At 53.7% G+C, this 13,766-nt stretch overlaps 1 protein-coding gene across 2 annotated transcripts; it reads left to right on the forward strand.

Moving 5' to 3' along the window:
* Nucleotides 1-624: 624 nt before the first annotated feature.
* CABP2 (calcium binding protein 2) lies at nucleotides 625-5,103 on the forward strand. 2 transcript variants are annotated; one of them, XM_054440220.1, is made up of 7 exons: nucleotides 625-787; nucleotides 1,356-1,530; nucleotides 2,060-2,090; nucleotides 2,883-3,017; nucleotides 3,865-3,974; nucleotides 4,076-4,223; nucleotides 4,851-5,103. In XM_054440220.1, the coding sequence occupies exons 1-7, from the start codon at nucleotides 732-734 to the stop codon at nucleotides 4,874-4,876; spliced, it is 681 nt and encodes a 226-aa protein (XP_054296195.1). In that variant the 5' UTR covers nucleotides 625-731; the 3' UTR covers nucleotides 4,877-5,103. The 2 variants fall into 2 exon arrangements, with proteins under 2 accessions (XP_054296195.1, XP_054296196.1); XM_054440221.1 differs by having other exon boundaries at nucleotides 1,356-1,526.
* The last annotated feature ends 8,663 nt before the right edge of the window (nucleotides 5,104-13,766 follow it).

The raw sequence follows: 13,766 nt of genomic DNA on the forward strand, positions 1-13,766 counted from the left end.
GCAGGGCCGGGGTGGCTTCCCTTCCCAATCTCCGCCCTCACCGAGCCCTGCCACTGCCCACAGCACATAGGCGGTTCCCTTCTGCTCCTCATCCAAGGACGGAGCACCAGTCTAGGCAGGGGGTGCCAAGTGCAAGCAAGTGGGGCTCCCCCGAGGTGAGGAGCCCAGGGCCCAGGTGGGGTCCTGACAGGGGAGAGGCAGGCGCTTCCTGGGCTGGGCCAAGTGGCTGCCTCTTTCTGGGAGGTTGTGTGGGAAGACCCGCCGTGTCCATACCAACCGGAATCTGTGCCATTCGGAGGGCCCAGCCCACCCTGGCACACTGTGCGCCTGCCTTCCTCCTCCTGGGACCCAGGCCCTGCTTCTGAAGACATTAAATCTCCCCTGATTGGGAGAGATTAGAGGCAGGGTTTGGGGGAGGGTGCTGGAGAAGGGGTGTCTGGAAGACCCTCAGGAGGCAGTCTGGGGAGGCTGTGCTCTCCAGGGGGCCTTGGGCCCAAGTGGCCCCCCTCAGCAGTGGAGACGCTCAAAGATAATCCCGGATTAGGACCCAAGCCCCGGGCCCAGGTCCCCCGCCCGCCCACCCGCCCCCGATCTTCCCTACAAAACCCCAGGAAAATCCCCGGCAGTACTCCCAGGCTCTCATTGGGAGCAGCTGGGGTCTGGCAGGAGTCCGCGGGCAGCAGCATCCACCGAGGCCCAGCCCGGGCCACCCCCGGGGTTCCAGGCCTGGCATGGTTCAGGGCCCATGGGGAACTGTGCCAAGCGGCCCTGGCGCCGGGGCCCTAAGGTAGGAGGGGTGGGGGAGAAGCCCAGGCCAGGAGGCTGGAATGGACCCTGAGGGTCAGATGGGATGTGCAGAGCCCTGTGAGGGCCGGGCGGGGTTGGGGGCTGCCCACTGCCCCAGGTGGAGATTTTTTTCCTGGAAGCCACAGCCTCTGGCCATCCTGATCTTGGCTCCCACAGACAGCTGGGTCTCCCCTGCCAGGCTCCAGGTCCCCCAGCTGCCCATCCAGCTGCCCCATCCTGGCTGCAGGTCCCCGCTCTCTGCTAGCCAGCCTCCATCTAGGAGACAGAGCTGGGCACAAGGTCCCTCTCTGCCGCTGGCTTTCTCAGTGGCCTTGGCCAAGTCTCTTGCCTTTTCTGGTCCTCAGTTTGCCCAACAGAACAGTTAGAGGATGGACCCTTTCTGCCTAAAGTGTTCACGGGTGAGGGTCCTCTATCTACCCCCCATCCCCTTCCCTACTGTCCCCATGCCGGGCTCCAAAGACAGGAGCAGCTGGTGAGAGGAGTGGGGAGGGCCATCAGGCCCAGAGTTCAGCAGCCACTGCCCCAGCTCACGGCCGGCTCTGCTGCAGGACCCCTGGCAGTGGCTCGGCTCCCCACCAAGGGGCTCCTGCCCCAGCCCCAGCTCCAGCCCCAAGGAGCAGGGGGGCCCCGGGCCGGGCATCCAGGGCTACTCAGTGCTCAACAGCCTTGTGGGGCCTGCCTGCATCTTCCTGCGGCCCAGCATTGCCGCCACCCAACTCGTATGTACGGCCACCCGCCCACCAGCCTGCCTGCCCTTGCCCCTCTCCCGCCAGCTCGCCTGCCCTTGCGCCTCGCTTTGCCTCTCCTGGAGCTAGGGGGAAGAGGATCGAGTGGGGACATCAGAGCAAAGGCACACAGATCTGAGAGGGGGGGAAGAGAGGGGAGAGAGCAATGACTCCAGAAATGGAAGAGAGATCAACAGTGACACTGAGGCTGGCGGGACTAAGTCTGAGGTTCTGCCCAAACCCCAGATCCACCACCAGCAAAGGGAGCCCCCTGCCCCAGAAGAGGGTGATGGAGTAGGTGGGGACGGCCGGAGGAATGACCTAGGCCAGAAGCAGGGAAGCGGGCACCCGGTCGCCCAGGCCAGTGAGCAGGACGGGGTGGGAACCAGGGCTGAACAGTCAGACAGACACAGGCCCTGCGTGTGCATGTTGGGGTGTGGGGCTGGGTGGGGAGCCCCGAGAAGCAAGAAGGAAGGGCACAGCCATCAGGAGGAGCAGGGAATTCCTAACCCCTCTGTGCCCTTCAGGACCGGGAGCTGCGGCCCGAGGAGATTGAAGGTAAAGGGTTGGAGAAGGAACTGGTTCCCTGGAGGGGAGGAGGGCATGGGGGGCATGGGGTGGGGACACAGGGTTGGGGGGGCATCGGGTGGGGGCCTCAGTATTTCCAGGAGGAAGTAGGAGCAAGAAGGCTGCAGGGGACCAGTTTAGGGAAATGGGGACAAGACTGAGCAGGGAGGGGATGACAGACCCCCACCCAGCTGTCATTCCTTGGTCTCACTCACCGGGCAGGTGACAGGGCCCCTTTTATATTTGTTCATTCAGCTGACACTTCCTGGGTGCCCACTGTGTGCCTGGCCCTGGCTGAGCACTGGGAAACACGGCCAGCTAGACAGATATGGCCCGTGCCCTCTGGAGACCAATGTCAATTAGTCAGCTACAAGTACAAATGGTGCATGTGCTCTCCAGGAAAGGAACAAATGGGCCGGGGGAGGCCACATGTAGAGGGATGGCTTCCTTTAGTAGGGGACATAGGACCAAAGAGGAAGGGGAAGAGTGAGGAAATCTCCAAGAGGTCAGAATTTGTTTCCCCCACTTTCTTTCTTTCTTCCTTTTTGAAAAATTTCACTGCTGTATCTCCAGTGCCTAGAGCAGAGCTTGGCACATAGTAGATGCTCCTCAAATATTTGCTGAAAGAACAAATAACAGGAACAGCACGTGCAAAGTCCCCGAGGCAGCAAAGAGAATCTGATGTTCAGAAGGAGGGATGATTGGACCAAGGGAGAAAGGGAGGTGGGTCCAGGCCAGGATCGGGGGATGTGGGGGAAGGACTGACCCCACCCTGCCTGGCAGAGCTGCAGGTCGCCTTCCAGGAGTTTGACCGAGATCGGGACGGCTACATTGGCTGCCGGGAGCTGGGTGCCTGCATGCGGACCCTGGGCTACATGCCCACCGAGATGGAGCTCATCGAGATCTCACAACAAATCAGTATGTGCCTCGGACCCGTCCCCATCCCCAGTCCTCCAGATGCCCCGGCTGGGCCCATGAAGCCAAGCAGTCCAGGTACAGAGGTGACTGCACAGGCTGTCCCCCGAGCCCATGACCTTGGTCATTCTCAAGGCAAGCTCTCTGCCTCTGGAGAATCTCACCAGCCTCTAGGAGGTGGGCACAGCAAGGACTGTGATCCTCATTCTGCAAATGAGGCAACTGAATGGTTAAGTGACTTGTCTAAGGTCACACAGCAAGTTCCTTGGAGCCAGGACTTGAACCCAACCGAAGTCTTCAGGAAAATTAAGGAAAGTTCCGAGAAGTTTTTTGTTTTTTTGTTTTGTTTTGTTTTGAGATGGGGTCTTTTTCTGTCACCCAGGAGTGACAATGGCGCTATCTCGGTTCACTGCAACATCCGCCTCCTGGGTTCAAGCAATTCTCCTGCCTCAGCCTCCTGAGTAGCTGGGATTACAGGCACCCGCCACCACGCCCAGCTAATTTTTGTATTTTTAGTAGAGACGGGGTTTCACCATGTTAGTCAGGTTGGTCTCGAACCCCTGACCTCAGATGATCCACCCGCCTCAGCCTCCCAAAGTTCTGGCATTACAGGCGGGAACCACCGCACCCGGCCCAAGAAGTTTTGAGAGTGGTTTTTCCTTTCACTTTTGGCCAAATCTGTGCCTTGTTTGGAGGGCGATTCCCATTGGGAAATACAGATGACACAGGCTTCGGGCGCAGAGGGAGGAAAGGATCCATTCACGAAAGGAAGGCAGAGGGCAGAGGAGGGAAGGCCAGGGCGGGGCAGGGGTCTCTGATGCCCTGGGTCTGTAATGGACGGGACCCCCAGGTGGCGGAAAGGTGGACTTCGAAGACTTCGTGGAGCTGATGGGCCCCAAGCTGCTGGCAGAGACGGCAGACATGATCGGTGTCCGGGAGCTACGGGACGCCTTCCGGGAGGTGCGGCCACTGGGGCTGAGGGCGGGCGGGGCTGCGTGAGTGAGGGGCTGGGCGTGTGAATGACTGTCAGTGACCAGACGCCACAACCAACGCCGCCACAGTTCGACACCAATGGGGACGGCCGCATCAGCGTGGGCGAGCTCCGGGCAGCCCTCAAGGCCCTGCTGGGGGAGCGCCTCAGCCAGCGGGAGGTGGACGAGATCCTCCAGGATGTGGACCTCAATGGGGACGGCCTGGTCGACTTCGAAGGTACCCCTGCCGCACGTAGCAACACACGCCCTGGAAGGCTCCTAGCAGATAAGAAACCGCACAGCAAGAGTCGCCACTGGGCACCAGACCCTGTGCCACGCACTCCCATGTCCTCTGCTAGTTAATTATCATGGAGAACCCGAGAGGAAGGAACTGTTATCCCCATAGGCAAAAGAAGAAAGTCCATTCTCAGGAAAGCCTAGGCACTTAGCAAAAAAGCAAGTAGATGGAGCCAAGATTTGAATCTGGGCAGCCTGATCCAGAACCCAGCTCTTCCTCTATGCTGCATTCCCATAAAGGGGTAAAATGATTAAATAATAATAGAAGCCAAGGAAAATTACTATGTGGAAATGTATTCCCATAAGTAGGCCTCAAAGTTGCTCCTGAGCTTCCTAGCTGTCAAAGCAAAAAGGAAAACAAGTTCCATTACAAGGGTTTGTTTGTTTTTCCCCCATAAGACAAAGCCCCCTCTTCCTGGCCCTGAGGCCTATTCCCTATCAGATCCAGAGGATGCCCTTGAAGACCCTCCCCTCAACCATACTTCCACCCGCCCCAAGGCCTGCAGATGATCCTCACTCCTAGTGCAGTCCAGAGTACAGACCCAAAACCTTGGCTTCGTCCTGGCAGAGTTTGTGCGAATGATGTCTCGGTGAGCCTGTACAGAAGCTGGAGGCAGCAGAAAGGACTCAAGGACCACAGCCTCTGCCCACCAGCATGTTCCTTGAAGCCCATCGCCTCCAGCGGGGACCCTCCTCTCCTCCCCATCCCACCTGTGTGCAGTGCCCCTGCCTGCCTTCACCCCCACCACCGCTTCTCCAATAAAGCTGCCTGGCCTTGTCTCTGTCTCTCTGACAATAAAATATCTCCAAGCCTGGGGAGATGGCTTTTGCGTCTCACTTGCTCATCCTGGAGGCTCCAGTATTTGGCCCCCAAAATCAAGTACTGGGGCTGTCCCCTTGGATCACAAGCCCCTTCCATTGTGAGCTCCAGGGAGATGGGGACCCTCTCTTATTCCTCTCTGGATCCTGGACCCAGCCCAGAGCAAGTGTCAGGAAACATCCCTAGCGAGTAAACAGAGCCTTCTTGTCCCAAGCTCAGGCGTGTGTTGGCCTCCACAGTTCCTGCCGTCTATCCTGAGAACAGCTCCTGCTACCTGCATGATTACATTCGAGCATGGAGAAAGTACTGCAAGAAGACCTTTCCCAAGCTTGATCTCACTTTTCCTGCAGTAGCCTTGGAGGCACACTGCTCAGAGCTCCCTTCAAGAACATGCAGTTCAACTTAGAGGAGTGGGTGAGTTAGCAGAAGGGCTCAGCCACTGGCTCCTTCAGGAGACACCTCGGCTTTTGGGCTGACACCTCACTCCTCCAGGGAGCCCCCAGCCACTAACTGAGCACAGCATGGGGAACCAGGACCTGGACATTTCTGCCTAATGCGAGGCTCCTCCAACGGGCAGTCTTTGCTCCGAGCTCCCCTTTGGGGCAGCCAAGGCAGACAGATGTGCGTGGAATCAGAGGCTCGCCTGCCCAATCCTGCTTCCTCCCCCTTTACCTTCCTCCCTCCCTAACTCCATCTCAGCATCTTCCTCCTGCAGGACCCCGGACACTCAAAGCATATCCCAGTCTTCAGGTCCCCATTTTCCAGATTGAAGAAATTGAGAGGCTGAGTGCCCTCACCCTTTCCTGCTGCTCTAACAAAATACCTTAGACTGGTGTTTTATAAACAGCGTGAATTTGTTGCTCACAGTTATGGGGGCCGGGCAGTCCAGGGTCAAGGTGCAGGCAGCTGGGTGTATGGAGAGGGCCAGGTCTCTGCTTCCAAGATGGTGCCTTGAGCTGCTTCCTCCAGAGGGTGCCTCACGTAGCGGAAAGGCAGGAAGCGCATGAGGGCCTGGCTACTCCCCCTGCCCCACCGCCGCCCCCAGCCCTTTTATAAGGCACTAATCCCATCCATAAGGGCAGAGCCCTCATGGCCCGATCGTCTTCTAAAGGCCCCACCCCTTACTGTTGCTGCATTGGGGATTGAGTTTCAACATGCATTTTGGAGGGGACACAAACATCAGGGCCATAGCACGAGGGCCGGGTGCAGTGGCTCATGCATGCAACCCCAGCACTTTGAGGCCAGGAATTTGAGACCAGCCTGGGCAACATAGCGAGACCCTATCTCTACAAAAATAAAGCAAAAATTAGCCAGGTGTGGTGGTGCATACCTGTAGTCCCAGCTACTTGGGAGGCTGAGGTGGGAGGATCACTCGAACCCAGGAGGTCAAGGCTGCAGTGAACTATATGATTGCACCGCTGCACTCCAGCCTGGGCAACAGAACAAAACCCTGTCTCTAAAAAACACTTTTTTAACTAAAAATAATAATAACATAAACAACAGCACCAAGTCGAAGTGACCTGCTAGAGACTACGTGTCCTCACCGCCCTCTATCCCCACACATGGCTAGGTTATTCTTCCTAAAATGCCACTTGCATTTTGTCACACCCCTGTTCAGGACCTCGCCATGACTTTCCATTACCCCCAGGTTAATCCAGGGCCTTTGCCTGCACAGAGGCTCCAGGAGAACACGGGACTGGCATAAAGCCACACACAATCAGGATGAAGGGTGGTGGAACTTGCACCCAGGCCCAGGGACTCTGAAACCACAGTGCCAACTAGGGGGGGTGCCTCAGAGTCAGGACCGGCCCAGGCCAGATCTCGGCCTCTGCTAGCTATGGCGCAAGCCTCATCTGCAGCTCCTGCCTGCTGGGAGCGAACGACCCCTGACCTTCCTCGTCACGAAGGGGTGAGAGTGCCCAGTGCCTGTGCCTGGTCCTCACATGGCGCCTGCCAACAAGATGGCCCTGGGACAAAGCAGGCAGGCGGGCTGGGGATGTGCCCTGCGCATTCTGGAGACTGGATGCCGAGGTGCTGGAGCTGGCTGCAGTGGCCTCAGCACCACTCTCCTGACAGATCTCAATTAATCCTTAATCCTCAATTAGGTAATCGCCTCTGCCAATCTGGCAGGACTAGGGATGAGGATAAGTTGCCCCAGCCTCAGTGGCTTCTCTGGGAGCCAGGATGCACACTCCCAGCCTTCCTTCCACCACCCTCACAGCTGGTACAGATGGTATTGCTGCCTGAGAAGATGCCTGTCCCTGCTGCAGGGGCTGAGGGGTAGGTGATGGCCATGAGGAAAAGGGAAATCAGAACCCCACTCAGGGTCAGCCTCCCACCACCTCCCCAGGCCTCAGCCTGTCAGGCTCTGCAGCTAGAGAACTGGGAGTGGCTGTGGGGTGGTCTGAATCGGAGCAGTGTGTCTGCTGGCAAAAGAAGTGCTCCCAGCTCCCCCAAATCTCACAACACCTCCCAACAGACAGCAGCTGGAGCAGGGGATCCCTTAAGCATGTGAGATTGAGGCTGCAGTAGGCTGGGGAAGGAACAGTGAGCAGGGTTGAAACTATGGCGAGTCCAGAACCCCTGCCCTGGCTACAGGGGGCACCTGCTGCCCAACTCCTCCAACTCTTGCCAGAGCAGCCCCAAGCTATAAGATCTTCTGATTTAGGCCGGGTGCAGTGGCTCATGGCTGTAATCCCAGCACTTTGGGAGGCCGAGGCGGGTGGATCACCTGAGGTCAGGATTTTGAGATCAGCCTGGCCAACACGGTGAAACCCTGACTCCACCAAAAATACAAACATTAGCCAGGCGTGGTGACAGTCTCCTGTAATCTCAGCTACTCGGGAGACTGAGGCAGGAGAATTGCTTGAACTCGGGACACAGAGGTTTCAGTGAGCCAAGATTGTGTCACTGAACTCCAGCCTGGGCAACAGAGTGAGACTCCATCTCAAAATAAACAAACAAACAAACAAACAAAAGACCTGTAGGCTTACAGAATGACTGTGAAGATAGCACAGAGGGTTTCCCAATACCCCACACCCAGATTCCCCTATATACCAGTCAGGGTTCTCCAGAGAAACAGAACAATAGGATATCTCAGTAGATGATTGATGATTGATTGATAGATAGATAGATAGATAGATAGATCCATAGGGAGTCTTTCAATTGGCTTTGTGTCCCCATCATTATGTATGTTTGTTTGTTTTTAGCACTTTTTATGTTTTGGCACTTCAAGCTGCTCCAGGATCATCTTGTATATTTCCTGCCCCAGTCCTACAATCAGTCATTTCTCCGAGGAGCCCTGGTTCATTTTATTGGAGAATGGTATTAGACACCAAGATCTGGGGCAGGGCATGGTGCCTAATGCCTGTAATTCCTATACTTTGAGACGCCAAGGTGGGAAGATCACTTGAGCCCAGGAGTTCAAGACCAGCCTGGGCAACATAGTGAGACCCCATCTCTACAAAAAAATTTTAAAAATTAGCCAGGTGTAGTAGTGTGCGCCTGTAGTTCCAGCTACTTGGAAGGCTGAAGTGGGAAGATCACTTGTCCCTGGGTGTTCAAGGCTTCAGTGAACTAGAATAGCGCCCAGTTCACCACGCTGCAGCCTGGCAACAGAGCAAAGCCCTGTCTCTCTTTAAAAAAACAAAAAAGTGGGGGCAGGGGCCGGGCACAGTGGCTCACACCTGTAATCCCAGGACTTTGGGAGGCCAAAGCAGGCAAATCATTTGAGGTCAGGAGTTCAAGACCAGCCTGACCAACATGGTGAAACCCCACCTCTACTAAAAATACAAAAAATCAGCCGGGTGTGGTGGCAGGCGCCTATAATCCCAGCTATGCCCCGCCCCAGAGCAGGAGAATGGCTTGAACCCGGGGGGCAGAGGTTGCAGTAAACTGAAATCCCACCACTGCACTCCAGCCTGGGTGACAGAGAGAGACTCCATCTCAAAAAAAAAAAAAAAAAAAAGTTTCCTCATACAGAAGAGTTTCTCTCCCCTATGCCTCACCTATTCAGTTCCACTCCCTCTACCCCAGGCCCCAGCAATCATGGTTCAACTTCTGGATAGTTTTCCCTTTTCCAGAATGTCAGAGAATTGGAATCATACAGTATGTGGCTTTTTCAGACTGGCTTCTTTCACTTAGCAGTATGCATTTAAGATTTACTGATGTCTTTTCATGGCTAGATAGGCGATCTCCTTCATTGCCCAATAATATTCCATTGTATGGATATGTCAGTTTGTTTATCCATTCACCTATTTTTTTTTTTTTTTGAGATGGCGTCTCACTTTGTCACCCAGGCTGGAGTGCAATGGCGTGATCTCGGCTGACTGCAACCTCTGCCTCCCGGGTTCAAGTGATTCTCCTGCCTCAGCCTCCCCAGTAGCTGGGATTACAGGCAACCGCCATCATGGCTGGCTAATTTTTGTATTTTTAGTAGAGAAGGGGCTTCTCCATGTTGGTCAGGCTGGTGTTGAACTCCTGACCTTAGGTGATCCACCTGCCTCGACCTCCCAAAGTGCTGGGATTCCAGGCATGAGCCACTGTGCCCAGCCCCATTCACCTATTAAAGGGCATCTTGTTGCTTCCAGTTTTGGAGATTATAAAACTGCTATAAACATTCACATGCACGTGTTTTTGTGTGCTCATACATTTTCAAATCAGTTGGGTCAACACCCAGGAACACAACTGCTGGATCACAGAGTAAGTCTATGTTTAGCTTTGGAAGAAGCCACCAAACCATCTTCCAAAATGGCTGTACCATTCTGCATCCCTACCAACAGTAAATGCGAGTCCCTGCTGCTCCACACCCTTGCCAGCAACTGACATTGTCAGGTTTTGGATTTTAGCCATTCTAACAAGAATGTAGCAGTATCATCTTGTTCATCCATTCATTTTTTTTCTTTTTAAGACAGAGTCTCACTGTGTCACCCAGGCTGGAGTGCAATGGCACAATCTCGGCTCACTGCAAGCTCTGCCTCCCAGGTTCAAGAGATTCTCCTGCCTCAGCCTCCCAAGTAGCTGGGACTAGGGGCACGTGTCACCACACCTGGCTAATTTTTTTATTTTTGGTAGAGACAGGGTTTCACCGTGTTAGCCAGGATGGTCTCGATCTCCTGACCTCGTGATCCACCCGCTTCGGCCTCCCGAAGTGCTGGGATTACAGGCGTGACCCACTGCGCAAAGTTGGAAGGATTGTACAGAAATACAATGCTGGTCACTAAGATGAAGTTTTAATTCACTGGGCAAGCCAACGAGAGCCCATCTATGGGCTGAATTTAGCAATTGTTAAAGGCTCCAAAATCCAGGGGATGAGCTGTGGGTCTTAGAGCTGAGACCAGAGGGGAGCCCCTGAAGCATTGTACCAAGGAAGCTGTGCTATCTTCCCCCGAGGTAGACAGAGTCCTCTCTCTAAGATAGGCCACAGTTGTCACCACCCACCTCCCTCAGGGAACTCTGTGCCCTCCCTGCCATAGCCCACTGCTCCAAGGAGGAGGGACATCTGAACCTGCTGTAGGGCCAAGCCAGTGGCTCCTGCCTGTAATCCCAGCACTTTGAGAGGCTGAGGCAGGAGGATTGCTTGAGCCCAGGAGGTCAAGACTGCAGTGAGCCATGTTTGCACCACTGCACTCAAGCCTGGGTGACAGGGTAAGACCGTGTCTCAAAAATAAATTAAAAAAATATAAATGAATAAATTCAAGGTTCAATCCCTCAGGCACCTCCCAAGCAAACCCCTTCCCCAAACATAGGTGTTATGGACTAAATGTTTGTGTCTCTCCAAAATTCGTATGCTGAAGCCTAACTCCCAGTGTGGCTGTGTTTGAAGACGGACCGCTAAGGAAGTAATTAAGGTTAAATGAGGCCATACGGGTAGGGCTCTGATTTGATAGGATTAGTGTCCTTTTTTGTTTTTTTACTTTTTTATTTTTTTAAGACAGGGTCTTGCTCTGCTGCCCAGGCTGTAGTGCAGTTGCATGATCACAGCTCACTGCAGCCTCAACCTCCTGGGCTCAAGCGATCCTCCCACCCCAGCCTTCCAAGTAGCTGGGACTACAGGCACATGCCACCATGCCAGGCTAATTTTTGTATTTTTTGTAGAGACAGGATCTCACTATGTTGCCCAGGCTGGTCTTGAACTGCTGGGCTGAAGCAATGCTCCCACCTCAGCTTCCCAGTGTGCTGGGATTACAGGAGTGAGCCACCAAGCCTGGCCCTTCTTTTGTTTTTTAGATGTGGGGTCTCACTGTGTTGCCCAGGCTGGACTCAAACTTCTGGGCTCAATCAAGTCTTCCATGTGAGCTCCGAAGTAGCTGAGATTACAGCCTTGCACCTCTCTGCCCAGCTTCCGTATTAACGTACTTATAAGAAGAGACACCAGAAAGCTTGTTCTTTCTCTCTGCACCAAGGAGCACATATGAAGACGTAGCCAGAAGGTGGCTATTTACAAGCCAGGAAGGGAGCCCTCACCAGAAACCAAATGTGCTAGCATCCTGATCTCAAACTTGCAGCCTCCAGAACCATGAGAAAATAAATTTTAGTTAAGCCACCCAGTCTATGGTATTTTGTTTTGTTTGTGGAATGAGGCCAGTGGCTATTGCCTGTAATCCCAGCACTTTGAGAGGCTGAGGCAAGAGGATTGTTAGAGCCCAGGAGGTCAAGGCTGCAGTAACTAATAGAGTGGGCAGTGGAGAAAGTAGGAAGGTCTAAGGTGTGGAAGTGTCAGAGGCGTTTGAACCACAGCAACTCCATCCTGAATAGGAGCTGAGTAAAATGAGGCTGAGACCGACCGGGCTGCATTCCCAGATGGTTAAGGCATTCCAAGTCACAGGATGAGATCGGAGGTCAGCACAAGACCCAGGTCATAAATACCATGCTGATAAAACAGGTTGCAGTAAAGAGGTCAGCTAAAATCCACCAAAACCAAGATGGTGATGAGAGTGACCTCTGGTCGTCCTCACTGCTACACTCCCATCTGTAAACTGATGCCATGGCAATGTCAGGCAGTTACCCTATATGGTCTAAAAAGGGGAGGCATGAAGAATCCACCCCTTGTTTAGCATATCATCAAGAAATAACCAGAAAAACGGGCAACCAGTAGCCCTTGGGGCTGCTCTGTCCGTAGCCATTCTTTTATTCCTTTACTTTCTTAATAAACTTGCTTTCACTTTACTCTGTGGACTCACCCTAAATTATTTCTTGTGCAAGATCCAAGAACCCTCTGGTGGGATATGGATCCAGACCCCTTTCCTGTAACAGAAGGAGTTGGGGCTTGGTGGTTTCCAAAGGAGGTGTAACCCTCAGTGGCTCCTCTTCACCTACTATCCACAGTTAGATTTCTCTGAAGCGCACCCTCAGTGCCACCGGTAGGAGCAGAAGACCTTGGGTGACCTGATCAACACCTTTTGTTTCTAACAGTAGTTGAGTCTGAATATGTATTAGAAAACTATAAATAGTGAGCACATGATTAAATGGACATTATTCCTTTCCCTTTCTATTTAAGATTTTTTAAAAGTGAATTAATTACAAGGAAATGTTAAGTAGATGGCAAAACTGATGGAGTTTTCCTAATGGCTGGAGTTAGGGAAGCACTGGACTCCGTGGTCAACTCAGCTTCCTTACATCCAGTCACCTAAGGTCCCCTTCCTGCCCCTGTGGTTATTTCCACGGCTCCGCCTCCACTTCCCAGTGAACTCTCCAGCAGAAAAAAAAAAAGGAAAAAAAAAAAAAAAGGCTGGTTCTCAAACACATATTGTGCTCTCCCATTTCCCAAGATTTTGCACACGCCAGTCCCTCTACCTGGAGTGTCCCCTTGGTCTCTGCTTCCACCCCCACCTACTCAAATGCCACCTGCTCTGTAGAGATTTCTGTGATGCCACCCGGCAGGCCCTTCCTCTAAGTTCCAATGCACCCTGTCCCGTTCTCCCTTGTGGCCATTGACTTACTGCAATGCAAAGAAGACGTTGCTTCCCTGTCTCAGAGTATAAGGCCTCCTTGAGTACAGAGGCCATGATGGCCTGTTCATTTCTGTAACCTCAGCGTTCAGCACAAGGCATGGGACGGAGGAGGGAGTCAGAACATGGTTTTTGTGTGGTTTTTTGGGGGGTTTTTTTGAGACGGAGTCTTGCCCTGTCGCTCAGGCTGGAGTGCAATGGCACGATCTCGGCTCACTGCAACCTCTGTTCAAACGATTCTCCTGCCTCAGCCTCCCAAGTAGCTGGGATTACAGGCGCCCGCCACCACACCCAGCTAATTTTTGTATTTTTAGTAGAGACGGGGGTTTCACCATGTTGGCCAGGCTAGTCTCGAACTCCTGACCTCGCGATCCGCCCGCCTCGGCCTCCCAAAGTGCTGGGATTACAGGCGTGAGCCACCGCGCTCGGCCAGAACATGCTTGTTGGATGAATGAATGAATGAATGAATGACTGTCCTAGAGATGAAGATCTACAAAGCTGGGAGCATGAAGATACACAAGGCCAGAGAAGTTTGAGTTTGGAGAAGGAGCCTGGGAGAAAGGGTTAGGGAGTGGAGGAGGGTCTGAGGTCTAACTCTGTGCGGAGTGAGACTTGAGGGGAGGGGTCTGAGTGGTGGAGTGGAAAGGTATGGGGGCCCTGTGGGACAGGAAGGCGGAGAATGAAACAACAAGCACTTTATGACTATTCATTCAAT

Source organism: Pongo pygmaeus, chromosome 9 (genome assembly GCF_028885625.2).
Source record: "Pongo pygmaeus isolate AG05252 chromosome 9, NHGRI_mPonPyg2-v2.0_pri, whole genome shotgun sequence".
Classification (NCBI taxonomy): Eukaryota; Metazoa; Chordata; class Mammalia; order Primates; family Hominidae; genus Pongo; species Pongo pygmaeus.